Here is a 15711-nt window from a genome sequence, read left to right on the forward strand (position 1 = left end):
ATCTAATCTATAATCTAAAAATCTAATCTAATTTTTCATGACTGGCTGGTCAATGACAGATTGCAAGAATTCCTGTAAGCAGGATATTAAAATGGTGGTTATTGGCATTGACAACTGGGAGTCAGATGCCTGCAGAAGCAAACTGTTTGAAAAGAAGTTGACGAGCAGAACAGGAGAGATGAGCTCAGTTGTCCAAGAAAGCTCAGACAGTAAAGAGAGCAAGAAATCATGTGGCTTCTTAGCCTGACTTCCTCTACAGCAAAAGCAGCCATGACAAAGTAGGTCTCTTGAGTATCTCACGCAGCTAGCCATCTTCTTACAAGGTGACAAGTTCCTGTGCACAAAATCAAAGAAATCCAGTAGCTTGGGTGTAAGGATAAAATAACCATGAATTGCAGGAGTACATTCAGTCTTTGCATAGTCTCCTCTCTTACCCACACCCTCCCCAATCCACTCAATCCAACATTCCCTCATCTTCAAGCAGTGTTCATTCCTCTCGACAGATATACAAAGATTTCTCTTCCTGCATTCACTTCAAATCTGCAAAGTTTCTTGTCCTCACCTATTGTAGTTTTTACTCTTTGCAGACACACTGTCAACTTCAGATTAGAAGTTAATGGAACACTTTTTTCCCTCCATCATAGCCTACAGAAGTAACTGGGATGAGGCAAGCAACCAGTCCAAACTATCAAGTTGTGGGTGTTAATTTAGTCAAACATCTGCAGGCATGCAAGACTGCAAAATCAACGGTTGCCCTAAGCTTTGCAGTCTATACTGTTCCTTTAGGCTGAACTAACTATTTCAGGATGATTCAGATTGTACAAATATTTTCACCCAGGCAAAACCCACAGCTGAGTGTCAAGCCCCACTTCCCGCTGACTCTGACCTCAATTTTCCTTTAGGCTTGTAGCTGCTAAGACCCTCATGCATATTTTGACAAAGTTAGAGTCAATTATTGCAAAGTCCTCCTACTTTTCATTATGCTTAGAATTTTAGCCTGCAAAATATATCATGTCCTGCACTAAGTTTTACTTATTAATCGCCTTCATTGAACAATGCTGTTTCATAACAACATAAAAATGATCTTACAATTATTCCAATGTCTTGACTCTTATCACAGCAAACTTCTCCCATGTTAGATTTCCTACATCCAAAAATATCCCAAGCCATGACTCTTGCGCATACCCTCCCTTTATCCAATTGCTGATACGAAAGCCTTCACCTGACTCAGCTCCATTCTTCATAACTACTGCCATCAAGCAGCTCATCCTCACCTATATTAAAAGAAATCATTTCAATTCAATTTTCAATGATCTCTCCCTACTCAAAGTTCACTGAAGAGGAAGAGAATAACAAGGCTCCTTTCCTAGGCATCATGGTAGAATGCAAAGCAAATGGAGAGCTACAGACCAGAGTTTACAGGAAAGCCATAAACACTGACGAGATACGCAACTACGGAAGCAATTATCCCACCATCCACAAACTAAGCTGCATCAGAATTTTATTTAAATGAGCCACAACACACTGCAGCACTGAGGAACTAAGAGAAACAGAGGGAAAAATACCTGTACAACAGGTACCTGATAAGCACAGTTCACTAATTCCCTCACAACAGACCTAAAAAAGACAACACACCCAGAAACCCCAGCCACCCGGCCATATATTAAGGATATTCCCGAGATGACGACAAGACTATTCCAGGCCCTAGGCATCATGGTAGCCCACCAACCTACCACCACACAAATAGATCCTGATGAATTTAAAAGACCGCCCCCCCTAGCAACAACCAGCAGAACTAATGTCATATACAAAATACCCTGCAAGGACCACAACAAACATTACATTGGCAGGAAACTAGCTGCCAGGATACATGAGCACCGACTAGCCACCAAAAGACATCCAAGAACAAATCTACCAGCTCAGTGAGCAAACTTACAACCTGATCCACAATTGGAGCTACAAATCTTCTCTAAAATTGCAAATCTCTCCCTACGTTTTAATTAAGCCTTGGCATAAATCCCCTCTAGTTTTATTTTTCTCCCTTCTCTGTAAAAGATTTTTTTGCTTTATACCTGTATTTACAAGTAGCTGTTATTGGTTTGTACTATTCTGTTTGCTGTGTCTGTTTGACAGAAGTCCAAAGATGAAGAACAACTGAAGGCTCTGTACTTCAAAGCTGAATTCACATATGGTTAATAACAAAAATTACTTTTACACCTTGCAAGTTATGGTTAAAAAAAAATGAAGTTATTGCACTGTAGAGGAACTAATTTTGAAAGAGAATCAGGACAACAAAAAAAATCAAAAATGCATAGAATTACATACTTCGGTCACGGCTGGGATTAGAGTGTTCACGAAGTGCTTCCTGTATGCACTGTATTTGCTGGGATACAGCTGATAGCATACGTTCTTCAAGGCGATTGAATTCATCAAAACAGCCCCAAGCTCCCACCTGGCAGAGACCTACAAATATTCGACCCATGGCCTAAAGTTAAGAAAATAAATCAATTAGATAAGAAAAATCCAAAAAGACCAAAAGCATTTTATGAACGTTTTATATAAGGCCTGGAAGAATTTAGAATCAAACAAGATCAACAAACATTGGAGTCTTGAATGATTTTACCATTTGTTTTAGGGTCATAAAGTAACCAACCCAAGAGGTTACTTGGTAAAAATCTTTACAATTTCAGACTCCCCTTTTCTATAACTCTTGTTTTAAGATATAACAGTTAAGACAAAATACTGTACGATAATGATTAACTTACTGAAACAATCAATAACATCTCAACTGCTCAATACACAAACAACTTCACTACAGTGGAGCAGTATTTCAGAAGTCAGACTTCAAGCCAGTTCAATTAAAAAAAACACTTGAAAGATTTACACCACATTATTAAAACCAGTTACAGCTTTTCTTTTAAATTTAGAAATAGTTTTTTATTATATTGTTGAGAGTGTATTAGCCTTTATTTTTGTGAATTTTATATGCTCTATGCTTGGGATGTTCTGGATGAGGTTCCCTTCCTGAGGGGTCTCGGATTTGCCCGGACGATTATGGTTGATCAATCAGTTAAGTGGTGCACCTGGAATGTCAAGGGGAGCAATTCACCAGTCAAAAAGAAAATATTATCAAACCTCAAAAAAGAAAGGGTTGATATGGCTCTCCTACAGGAGAGCCACTTATTGGATAAAGAACACTTGACAGGGTGGATTTTATCAGGGGAGTTGTTATTCTTATTCGGAAGAATTTCCCTTTCAAAATCCTAAATCAGATAAAAGACGAATCTGGATGATATATTCTGATTAAAGCCCTTATAAATGGAGAGGAAAATGGGATTTTAAAATTTGTATTGCCCCTGCCCGGCACATCCTTTTAAATTTATAACGGAAGCCTTCTCAAAATTGATGGCTCTCTGTGCTCGTCATACAATTATAGGGGGAGACTTTAATTGTATTATGGATATGGAAATAAATAGGATTCCCAAGAGTACTGCAGAAGTATCTCCCAGATCTAGACAATTGGTGGATTTGAACAAAGAATTAGGACGAGATGATGTATGGAGATGTCTTCATCCACAGGGCAGAGATTTTTAAAATTTCATATCCTGTAAAATAGATAGTATAACAATTTCCGACCACGCTGCTGTACATATGGAAATCAAGGCGAGGAACAACGGGACATCCCCTCGGCATTGGCGTATGGACCCCTTCCTGATGAAAGATAGTAAATTTGTAAAATACTTCTCTCAAGAATTTAAAACTTTTTTAGAAATTTAGGTATGGCTAGCAACCCATCAATGATGTGGGAGACCATCAAAGCTTACGCGCGAAGTTTGATCATCTCATACTCAGCGACCCAGAAAAAATTAAAGGGAGAACAACAACGTCTGCTTGAAGCTCGCTTAAAAGTGGCTGAAACAGCATACGTTGATAGACCTTCTATTATCAAATTGCAAAGGATTACGGCCCTTAAGACAGCTCTAAACACCACACTTTCCCTCTTAACCGTTTGGGTAATATTATTTGCAAAACAAAGGTTATATGAATTTGGCGATAAACCTGGTAGATACTTAGCATTTCTTGCAAAGAAAAAGAAGGCCCCTCAAACTACCACGTCTATCAAGGAAAGTACGGGTATTTTGACTCATGATCATAAAAGGATTATTGCAATCTTTAGAAAATTTTATTTTGATTTATATAAATCACAGGATTGTGAAGACAGGACTAGGAGGATGCAATCATTTTTAAAAAATTTGACCTTTCTGGACCTAACTCCGGAACAGGTATCGGTCTTGAATGCTCCCCTAACAATCCAAGAAATACTTGACGCAATCAGACAACTTCAAAGCAGTAAGGCACCTGGCCCAAGTTGAATTCTATAAAGAGTTTACAGGAATATTGGCTGGTCCACTTATGGACATGTATAACTACTCATACAGTCAGGGCTATCTCCCGCCTTCGCTGAAAGAGACAAATATCTCTCATCCTTAAAAAAGGAAAAGGACCCAGAAGATTGCACGTCATACAGACCAATATCTTTGCTAAATGTAGATTTTAAAATCCTCTCTAAAACATTAGCATTGAGGCTAGAAAGGGTATTGCCACATATCATAAAGGAGGATCAGACAAGGTTTATTAAGGGCCATAGATCATCCAATAATGTTAGAAGGGTTTTGAATGTGATTCAAGCCTGCCATCAGGGAAAGATACCAGGAGTAGTAGTCTCATTAGACACGGAAAAGGCATTCGACAGGCATATTTGTTTTACACATTGGAAAGGTTTGGCGTTGATCAAATGGGTCTCAACACTGTATAGTGATCCCAAAGCAGTGGTGATTACCAATGGATTAGGCTCGGATAGCTTCAACGTGGATAGGGGCTACCGTCAGGGATGTCCTCTCTCGCCATTGCTATTTACGCTAATAATTGAACCACTAGCAGAAGCTATACAGGCTGACCCTAATATAACGGCCCTGAGGATTGGTACAAGTAAACATAAAATTACCCTTTATGCAGATGATGTTCTCCTATTCCTCAGTAATCCCCCTGATGTCCGTGCCTCGCTTAATCCAATTTATTAATACATTTAGTGCATTCTCAGGCTATAAAATTAACTTCTCAAAATCGGACGCTATGTCAATGGGTGGCCTTGCTAGTATATCCCACTTATTGGACAGATCCCACTTTCCCTTTCGGTGGTCCCTGGAGGGTTTCTTATATTTAGGCATTTTTATTACCCCAGTATTTGGTCAGTTATACAAGGCTAACTTTGTGCATTTACTGGAAAGGATAAGGCAGGACCTCCAGCGATGGGGAGACCTTCCAATTTCCTGGCTAGGCAGAATAGCACTAATTAAAATGAATGTCCTGCCCCATCTCCTATACCTTACGAGGATGCTTCCGGTGATGCTGCAGAGGCTGGCACTACATAAATTATATGGCTGATTGGATTCCTTTATCTGGAATCATAGACAGCCCCTCATTAAGCTAAAGAAGCTACAGCTGCCAGAGGCAAGGGGAGGATTGGATTCCCCAGATTTTAGGAAATATCAGTTAAGTTCCTATTGGGGAGAAAGTGAGGTCTGCAGACGCTGGAGATCAAAGCTGAAACTTTATTGCTGGAACAGCACAGCAGGTCAGGCAGCATCTAGGGAACAGAAGATTCGACGTTTCGGGCACATGCCCTTCTTCAGGAAGGGCATGTGCCCGAAACGTCGAATCTTCTGTTCCCTAGATGCTGCCTGACCTGCTGTGCTGTTCCAGCAATAAAGTTTCAGCTAAGTTCCTATTGGGTCTTGTCTGACCCGCAATCAATCTGGCTGGACATCGAGGCTTCTCAAGTAAAATGCCCACTTATTAACCTTTTTTTTTAGACAAGAGGAAAATCATTACGGATCACTGTAAAAACCCTATAATACTAAACACAATTAAAGTTTGGAATATAATGCGGCAAAACGAGGGCAACTCACAAAACATCCCCCTATGCTCCGATAGTGGGAGCATGGGGATTTCAACTGGGGTTTACAGATGCCACTTTCAAACTCTGGAGATCCAGGGTATCTTTTGTTTAGGGGATCTATTTAAAGAAGGGGTCCTGATGCCTTTTGAACAGCTGCGTCAGAAATTCGGATTACCCAATGAAGACCTCTTTCGATACTTCCAAATTCGAGATTATATACAGAAGACGACTACGTTACTAGATAGTCTTTACAAATCAGATAGAGAATGTAGAGTGCTATGGTCAATGGGGGTATCTTCCGTCAGTATGATTTATCATTTACTACATGATGAAGTGTCGGGAGATATGGACAATCTGCTTAAAACATGGGATCAGGATTTGGGACTAGAAATCTCTCTAGAAACGTGGAGTGACATTTGGGAAAATGCCAGAAGAATCACCATCTGCAACAGAACTCAGGCTATTCAGCAGAAGATACTTCATAGGGCCCATACAGCACCGGATCGATTGGCAAACTTTAAGGCAGGAGCATCTCCAATGTATCCCAAATGTAAAATAGAAGTGGGCACTCTTGTACATTGCCTATGGACCTGTCATAAGATCTGTAGATATTGGACTAAAGTAGCAAGTGCTCTGACAGAAATCCTAGGAACGGAAATTAGAGTGGACTCTGTATCCCTCCTTTTGGGCTTTTCAAACTTTTCCTTCCTGGATATGCACAGGAACAGGTTATTTTCTATTCTCTCTTTCTGTGCAAGGAAAAATATTTTGGTAGACTGGGTGGCTGAGGACCCTGGACTTTCAAATTGGCACAGATTAATTATGGAATGTATTCCCCTTGACTTCCTTACAAATATGGTGCACCAAAAGACCGAATTATTCCATAAAATATGGCAGCCCTTCTTGAATTATATGAATACAGATATCTCGGCCAACCTAACAAGGATTTTTATTTATTTGAGATGGCGAACCTGGCTGGTCCGGGCCCTCTTGGGAGAGGAATCCTGCACGAATACGGGTTTTGTTACATTCAATGTTAATACATTCCGAGCATGTATCTCGCTACCCAATTTATGTTATCCGTCGTTTTTTTTTCTCTTATTTGAATAACGTGAGAGACTTAATTATACATTCTGGTTAGTTGTAGGTTAGATTAGTAGTTAGTTGAGCTTTTTTTTCCCCTCTTATTTTTCTTTTGTTAAATGTTGGTTATTATTTATTTAAGATTTAATTGTATATCAATGTTTATACTTGGATTTTTTTTTTATTTTTGTAAACTTGCAAAAATGTTAAATTTTCAATAAAAATAGCTATATAAAAAAACAGTTATAGCACCTGGAAATCAAAGGTCTCGTCACAGTTGAAGACGAGAACAAAGCGTCCAAGTTGATGTCCAAGTGCCTTGACCGATTCAGTTTTGCCAGTACCAGCAGGACCTGGTGTGGAAAAAAGTTTGGAACACGAAGAGTTAAGCTTGAAATGCAAAAACTATCAAGGTAACATTTGCTAGAAAATTAAATGCTGCTTATTAACAGATGCTAGTTTTAAAATTACTTGTTTACAACCAAGTATGATTTTGGGAAGGCAGATTTGAGGACAACAGCATCAATAGATTGAATACCATGTACACATGCAGAAAATCAAATGCGAATCCAACAACAAAGTTACTCAAAACCCAATCGATGCAATTGAGTGGTACCTTTTACAGTCATCTTCAAAGTGCTGATTGTTTGAAATTTTGAACAGGTAAATCTGTTTTCATAAAGCCTATGTCATTGCCCAGCACTGATTTCTTTTCCAGGCTGTTGTTTAGTCCTGTATGTATCTCCACAGTTTTCTTCAGTTCTACTGTTATTCTTATTTAACTTTCTGGCAGAAGACTATTTTTAATTGTACTGAATTCAGACTGAGTAGATCTTATAAATGGTTTTGAGAAGATTAGTAGCTCAGGTTGAGGTTCTGGATGTAGGTTTGCTCTCATGAACTTTCCAGCTCAGTGAGCAAACCTACATCCAGAACATCTTATAACATTCCATTTACATTCAAGTCAATTAGCTTTTCAAACACAATACCCTCAAGATACAGCAAATGCCAGTTGTGGCTTGCAACTTTTTGAAAATACATCAAGAGCGTTTACACTTGTCCATTGGTATGACATCACAGGAATTCTCATACTGGAAACTTGTGCTCTGCTTTGGGGATAAGTTTGCTTTCGGTCATTTGAAAAATTCATGGGAGAGAGAGAGAAATTCAAATAAGAACAGAAAAACATTGGTGGTGGCCAATGCTTTTAAGGTGTTTTACTGGCCAAAGATGTGGCTGTGTGTCAGCCTTACTGTGGACAGCAGTATCGCCAATCACAATGCCATCAGATGTCACTGAATCAGAGCTTTACATGATTGGTTACCAGACCATAATGAGATGCACTCATTTTCTGCTCTGTCCCCTTCCCCAATTATGCTGATCACCACAGCCCAGGAGGCAAACTAGGGATCATCAGTATTTTTCATGTATGATCTATAGACATCATTAATAGTTAAGAAAATGTCATTTAGTGTTCTTAGTGCAGCTAAACCATGAAAATAAAACATTTCTTAAACTCTTGAACAGATGTTTCAATACCTACCAAACGGAGAACCACCAAGGCGAGCTTCCAAAGCCTGTGTCATAGTCAAGTAACAACGGTCTGTAAGAGGAGTTTGTACAAGTTTATCTTGAACACCGAGGTACTCAAAACCATAGTTGAATTTTGCATTAGCCATTTGTATGGATAGCTGCTGTAAAACATCAGTTTGCTTGGGATCAAAGTAGAATCGCATTTGACTGAGCCAGTCAAAAGATTTAGGTTGATCTACTTTGTTCTTGATCAGCGTTCTCGTGACATCTCTCTGATGTACTAATTCAGTGATCTGTAACAGACAATATTTAGTAATTAAAGCTAAATGTGTTCTTTTTAACCAGTTTACATTTGTGCAATTGTCAAAATTGGAGTCAATTACGTATTTGCACATTATACATTAAATATTCAAAATAAACATTAATTTGATATAGGAAAAAGATGAGAAATATTGAAGACAAATTGAGAATGTGTTTCAAAGTATGTTACAAACACGCTTTTTATTAATTGGCACCTATGGGATCAGGAGGTCCTCAATGTAAAACGCACACTAAGTAATGTAGGGGTATACACATCACTTATGCTTTATAGCATAAATCACTGAAATAATAATGCAAACTACTCTGACAATAAGCTTCCAGTATTTGAGGTATGTAATCTCACATTCTCCTCTGCATATAACTTTTGCCAATTTATCAATAGTATTGGTTCATAAGGTGACAATTTGAAGAAGGTTTGCTGGACATCTTCAATTTAACACAAACTGTCCTTGGCAGCACTAAAATTTGACCTCAACGGACAAAGGATGCTCACTCACCAAGTGTTCAAGTTTCCTCCTACGAAGTGCTGGTTGTTCCATCAACACAGAATCTGCCAACACAGTCAAAGTAGCTTCCACATTAACTAGGACTGGTGCGAGTGGGGACTGACCACCACTTGCTCCATTATTCAGGGCATTTTCCACATTTTCTGACCATGATATCTGAGCGGAAAGGACAACAAGCTGGGCCTACATTTAAAGATAAAAACGCAAGAATATCCAGTTATCCCCACACTGCAATTTCACTTCAAATTACTAATTCTCATTTCTGCATACATACCTGGTATTTATCTATCCAGGAAATGTAGTCGGCAGCATCAATTGAAGTGCCTTGACCAAAGATTCCAACTTCCGTGACCGATTCAGCGAGCAACTTGGCCAAGGTAACCCTCATTTCCTTCTCCACTAAGGTTAGCCACTCATTAATCTTAGGGTGCTCAGTGATTGAAACAGGAGTCTTAAAAAGCACCTGTCAGATAATGTATGTAGGTCCTCAATGTTAAATTGAAAGATAATCATACCAAGTATTCTTTCTGCTACATTTAAACAATATACTAGTGAACTTGAGATGACAAAGCTAAGAAATGAAGTAAACACAAATATACCTCTTCTCCCTCACGTGATGCAATTCCCAAGACAACAGTAGCATCTTCATTGAGAATGATACTAGAAACACCAGCAAACATCTTCTTAAAGTGCTTCTGCAATTTAGCCACATTCTTACTGTTGCCAATAATTTCCAGCAAGTCCTCATCACCAACAAAATAAAATCTGAAATTCAGTACAAATATAGATATATTTATTAATGAACTCTAAGACACGTAACAAAAGGTAAGCAGCATTTGAACCATTAGGCTACTCTGCCACAGTAAACTGGAAAATCTGTTAATGTATAAAAGAACTGAAGAACAGTGGGAGGATGTAAAAAAACATTTAGTGCAATACAGAACCAGTTTATACCAGAGAGGGGAAAAAAACTACACTTCACACGGGAAAAAACCATAGCCATGAACAACTAAAGAAATAATATATTACTAAAGGAACTTACAAAAATACAAAACACAACACGGTCTGCTGAATGGGACAGATACAAAGATCAAAGGACCAGAAAGCAACTTAGTAAGAGCTACCAAAGGGATTAGGAATGGAAAAACTGGCAAAAGGCATCAAAATCAATGAACATTTAGAGCAACATAAAAAGAAATCCTGCGATCAGGAGCAATGTTGATCCACTAAAGACTGAAAGTGGGGATATCAATGACGATGGGGAAATATCAGACTTTAATTTGTCTGCCTCAGTATATCCAATAGAAAAGGAGGCTAGCTTGCTATAAACCCTGAGGAAATTAATGTTGGATCAAAACAGGGACTTAAAATCATTAATAATAAAGAAATTAATGGTCAAATCCCCAGGACCTGAAGGTTTCCATCTTCAGAAGCAAAGGAAGGAGTGGTGTACAGTAAAAAAAATTTAGAGCATCTACAGAAGTTTCCTAGATTCAGGAGTCATCCCTCTGGATTTGAAAATTGCACGTTAATCTGCTTTTTAAAGTAGGGCTAAAGGCGAAAACAGGAAATTACAGACGAGTCAGCCTAATATCTGTGAAGGAGAAATTGTTGAAGTCTATAATCAAGGATAACTAACTGAAAATCTGAAGTGCTCAACAGGGGACAAAGAACATGGATTCATAACAGGTAGCTCATGTCTGACAAACCTCAAATTGTTTCTTTTTGTTTTGAAGAGGTAAACAAAGTTGACAGGTGAATGTTTATTCAGGCTGTTTAAATAGACTTCTAGAGGTATTTGATAAAGTTCTATGTAATACACTTAACAAAGGTAGAAGCCCAAAGAATTGAGGGCAAATTATGAACATGTCTAGGAAATTGGTTGAGTGGTAGGTGAAAGTAGGGATAATAGGTACTCAAATTGGCAGGATGTGACTAGTGGTGTCCCACAAAGATCTATGTAAGGCCTCAATTATGCACATTTATTAATGACTTGCAATTTGTTGATAAAAAGTTAGGCAGCATCGTAGACATGCAGATAGTAGTATAAAATTACTAATGGATATTAATAGACTTGGGGAATGGGCATAACAATTGCAGATAATTTCATTACAAGCAAGTCAGTTATACATTTTGGATCAAAAAAGGACAGAACAGGGCACTTTCTGGACAGTACGAAGTTGAATATAGTTAAGGGTTCACGTGCATAGATCTTTAAAAAGCCATAAAAATGTGCAGAAAATAATCAAGGCAGCTAATCAAAGTTGGCCTTTATATCCAGAGGGCTGAATTTTAAGGATGCAGAAGTCATAACACCAGCTATAAAAAAACCTCTGGTTAGACCCCACTTGTAGTACTGATAACAGATCTAAGCATCACACCTTAGGATATGCTGACGTTGGATCAAGTATAATGCAGGTTTATAAGAATGAAACCTGGACTTCAGGGGGATTAAGTTATGAGGAAAGGTTAAACAAATTAGGCTTGCTCTCTCTAAAATTTAGAACATCAGGGGGTGAACTGATTAAAGTTTTCAAATATATAAACAGCAAGAAAGAGTAAATAAACAATTTTTGCTGGATTCTGGAACTAATGGGCATAGTCTGGAAGTCAGGGCCAGACCGAATTGCTGTTCAGGAGAAATTATAGAAAGTACTTCAACAAACAAGGGTGGTTAAGATTTAGAATTCTCTTCCACAAATGGCAGTTCAAGCTAGATCAGTTATTCAGGTTAAATCAGAGACAGAAGTTTATGTTAAGCAAAGGTATTATGGGATATGGGTGTTAGGTGTTATGGTGTATGGAGTTAGGTGTAGATTAGCCATGATCTCATTGAATGGCAGATAGACGTAAGGGGCTGAAGGGCCTACTCCTGTTCTTATGAGTCATGAGAGAATGCGGACACATAGTAAGAATTAAAGGAAATGTTCTTACAAAAGTATCATGGACTCGAGAGGGTGAGTTGATATTCAAAGTTGAGATAGATTTTTTTTTAAATCAGAAAGGGAAACGACTTATGGGGAAATGACAGGAAAGTGGAATTGCGGTCATCAGGTTAGCCATTATCTCAATGAATGGTGGAGTTGATTTGATGGGCTGAAGACCTATATCTACTCCTTATGGTCTTCTAACCAATTAATAAATTCATAGTTGAACAATATCAATTTTACTTTCCAATCCTATCCCACATCTTTTTATCCCTTTACTGTCCAATCATCTACTGAACTCAGTTGTGATCTTCAGAATCAAACATCAATTACATTTCAGACTAAGGGAAGAGACCTTTGCTCATCTCAGTCCTAATTGAACAAAATCCCTAATTCTAAACATTCAAGCAGGAAAGACAGTTTCTTAGCACCCACCTTGTCAAGCCCTTTCTGAGCGTTGTTTTAATGAGATTATCTCCCATTTAGAGGGCAACCATCTCAGCTCAAATACAATCTAAAGAATATTCATTGTGCCTAATTTACAGCAAGCTTGTCCTTCCTCAGACAAGAACCATACATATTACTCAGACAGATGGGTGACAGTGAGGGGGACTGGGAGGAAGCAGCCAGTGCAGGGACCCCGAAGCCGCTCCCCTCAAGAACAAGTATACAGTTTTGGATACTTGTGGGGGTGACGACTTACCAGGGGTAAGCAATGGGGTTCAGGCCTCTGGCACGGAGCCTGTCCCCGTTGCTCAGAAGGGAAGGGTGGAGAAGAGCAGAGCAATAGTTATTGGGGACTCAATAGTTTGGGACACAGATAGGCGGTTTTGTGGGGGCGGGAGAGACTCACGTTTGGTATGTTGCCTCCCAGGTGCAAGGGTACGTGACGTCTCTGATTGTGTTTTCCGGGTCCTTAAGGGGGAGGGGGAGCAGCCCGAAGTCGTGGTCCACATTGGCACCAACGACATAGGTAGGAAGAGGGCTGAGGATGTTAGGCAGGCTTTCAGGGAGCTAGGTTGGAAGCTCAGAGTTAGAACAAACAGAGTTGTTGTGTCTGGTTTGTTACCCGTGCCACATGATAGAGAGTCGAGGAATAGGGAGGGAGAACAGGTAAATGCATGGCTACAGGGATGGTGCAGGAGGGAGGGATTCCGGTATCTGGATAACTGGGGTTCTTTCTGGGGAAGGTGGGACCTCTATAAACAGGATGGTCTACACCTGAACCTGAGGAGCACCAGTATCCTTGGGGGAAGGTTTGTTAGTGCTCTTGGGGGGGGTTTAAACTAACTCTGCAGGGGCATGGGAACCCAGACTGTAGCTTTAGGGTGCAGGAACTGGAGTGTAGGGAGGTTAGGAACATGGCATCAATCTCAAAGGAGGGTGCCTGTAAACAGGAAAGTGGCTTGAAGTGTGTATACTTCAATGCAAGAAGTATACGAAATAAGGGAGGTGAACTTGCAGCGTGGGTTGGTACCTGCGATTTCAATGTTGTGGCCATTTCAGAGACATAGCTAGAGGAGGGACAGTGATGGTTGTTGCAGATTCCAGAATTTAGATGTTTCTGTAAGAACAGAGATGATGTAAAAGAGGGGGTGGTTTGGCATTGTTAACCAAAGGTAGTATTACAGAAGCTGAGACAACTTTGAGGACTCATCCACTGAGGTAGTTTGGGCTGAGGTTAGGAACAGGAAAGGCGAGGTCACCCTGTTAGGAGTTTTCTACAGGCCTCCTAATAGTCCTAGAGACGTAGAAGAAAGGATTGCGAAGATGATTCAGGAGTAGAGTGAAAGTAATAGGGTGGTTGTTATGGGGGCTTTAACTTTCCAGATATTGACTGGGAAAGCTATAGCTCGAGTTCATTAGATGGGTTGGTGTTTGTCCAAGGTGTGCAGGAGGTTTCCTGACACAATATGTAGACAGGCCAACAAGAGGCGAGGCCATACTGGATTTGGTTCTGGGTAACGAACCAGGCCAGGTGTTAGAATTGGAGGTAGGTGAGCACTTTGGGGACAGTGACCACAATTCGGTGACTTTTACTCTAGTGATGGAAAGGGATAAGTGTGCACTGCAGGGCAAGAGTTATAGCTGGGGGCAGGGAAATTATGATGCGGTGAGGCACGACTTAGGATGCGTGGCTTGGAAAAGTAGGCTTCAAGGGAAGGGCTGAAAGTGTTGCTGGAAAAGCGCAGCAGGTCAGGCAGCTCTGATCTCCAGCATCTGCAGTCCTCACTTTCTCCTCGGTAGTAGTTGATGGTAAAGGTTCATCTTGGATTGCAGTTACTAGCGGTGTTCCGCAAGGATCTGTTTTGGGACCATTGCTGTTTGTCATTTTTATAAATTACCTGGAGGAGGGGCTAGAAGGTTGGGTGAGCAAGTTTGCGGATGATACGAAAGTCGGTGGAGTTGTTGACAGTGAGGAAGGATGTGTCAGGTTACAGCGGGATACAGATAAGCTGCAGAGCTGGGCAGAAAGGTGGCAAATGGAGTTCAATGTAGGCAAGTGTGAGGTGATTCACTTTGGTAAGAGTAACAAAAAGATGGGGTACTGGGCTAATGGTCGGATACTTGGTAGTGTGGATGAGCAGAGGGATCTTGGTGTCCATGTACACAGATCTCTGAAAGTTGCCACCCAAGCAAATAGTGCGGTGAAGGCGGCATATGGTGTACTGGCTTTTATTGGTAGAGGATTTGTTTTTATTTGTGGGTGGCACGGTGGCACAGTGGCTAGCACTGTTGCCTCACAGCGCCAGAGACCCGGGTTCATTTCCCGCCTCAGGCGACTGACTGTGTGGAGTTTGCACGTTCTCCCCGTGTCTGCGTGGGTTTCCTGCGGGTGCTCCGGTTTCCTCCCACAGTCCAAAGATGTGCAGGTTAGGTGAATTGGCCATGCTAAATTGTCCGTGTTAGGTAAGGGGTAAATGTAGGGGGGTATGGGTGGTTTGCGCTTCGGCGGGTCGGTGTGGACTTGGTGGGCCGAAGGGCCTGTTGCCACACTGTAAAGTAATCTAAATCTAATCTAAAGGAATTGAGTTCCGGAGTACTGAGGTCATGTTGCAGTTGTATAAGACTCTGGTGCGGCCGCATCTGGAGTAGTGTGTGCAGTTTTGGTCGCCATACTATAGGAAGGTTGTGGAGGCACTGGAAAGGGTGCAGAGGAGGTTTACCAGGCTGTTGCCTGGTATGGTAGGAAGATCGTATGAGGAAAGGCTGAGGCACTTAGGGCTGTTTTCACTGGAGAAAAGAAGGTTTAGGGGTGACTTGATAGAGGTGTACAAGATGATTAGGGGTTTAGATAGGGTCAACAGTGAGAATCTTTTTCCACGTATGGAGGCAGCTATTACAAGGGGGCATAGCTTTAAATTAAGGGAGGGTAGGTATA

General features: G+C 40.4%; 1 protein-coding gene across 2 annotated transcripts in view; it reads right to left on the reverse strand.

Moving 5' to 3' along the window:
• dync1h1 (dynein, cytoplasmic 1, heavy chain 1) overlaps positions 1-15711 on the reverse strand; it is a 107981-nt gene that overhangs the window by 50872 nt on the left and 41398 nt on the right. For both annotated transcript variants that reach the window (XM_043697386.1, XM_043697385.1), the window contains exons 24-29: positions 10002-10167; positions 9677-9865; positions 9394-9585; positions 8586-8868; positions 7295-7395; positions 2326-2485 (exon numbers count right to left, since the gene is read on the reverse strand). In XM_043697386.1, the coding sequence (XP_043553321.1) occupies positions 2326-2485; positions 7295-7395; positions 8586-8868; positions 9394-9585; positions 9677-9865; positions 10002-10167 (1091 nt within the window). The remainder of the gene's footprint in view (positions 1-2325; positions 2486-7294; positions 7396-8585; positions 8869-9393; positions 9586-9676; positions 9866-10001; positions 10168-15711) is intronic.

This window comes from Chiloscyllium plagiosum, chromosome 10, assembly GCF_004010195.1.
Source record: "Chiloscyllium plagiosum isolate BGI_BamShark_2017 chromosome 10, ASM401019v2, whole genome shotgun sequence".
Taxonomy (NCBI): Eukaryota; Metazoa; Chordata; class Chondrichthyes; order Orectolobiformes; family Hemiscylliidae; genus Chiloscyllium; species Chiloscyllium plagiosum.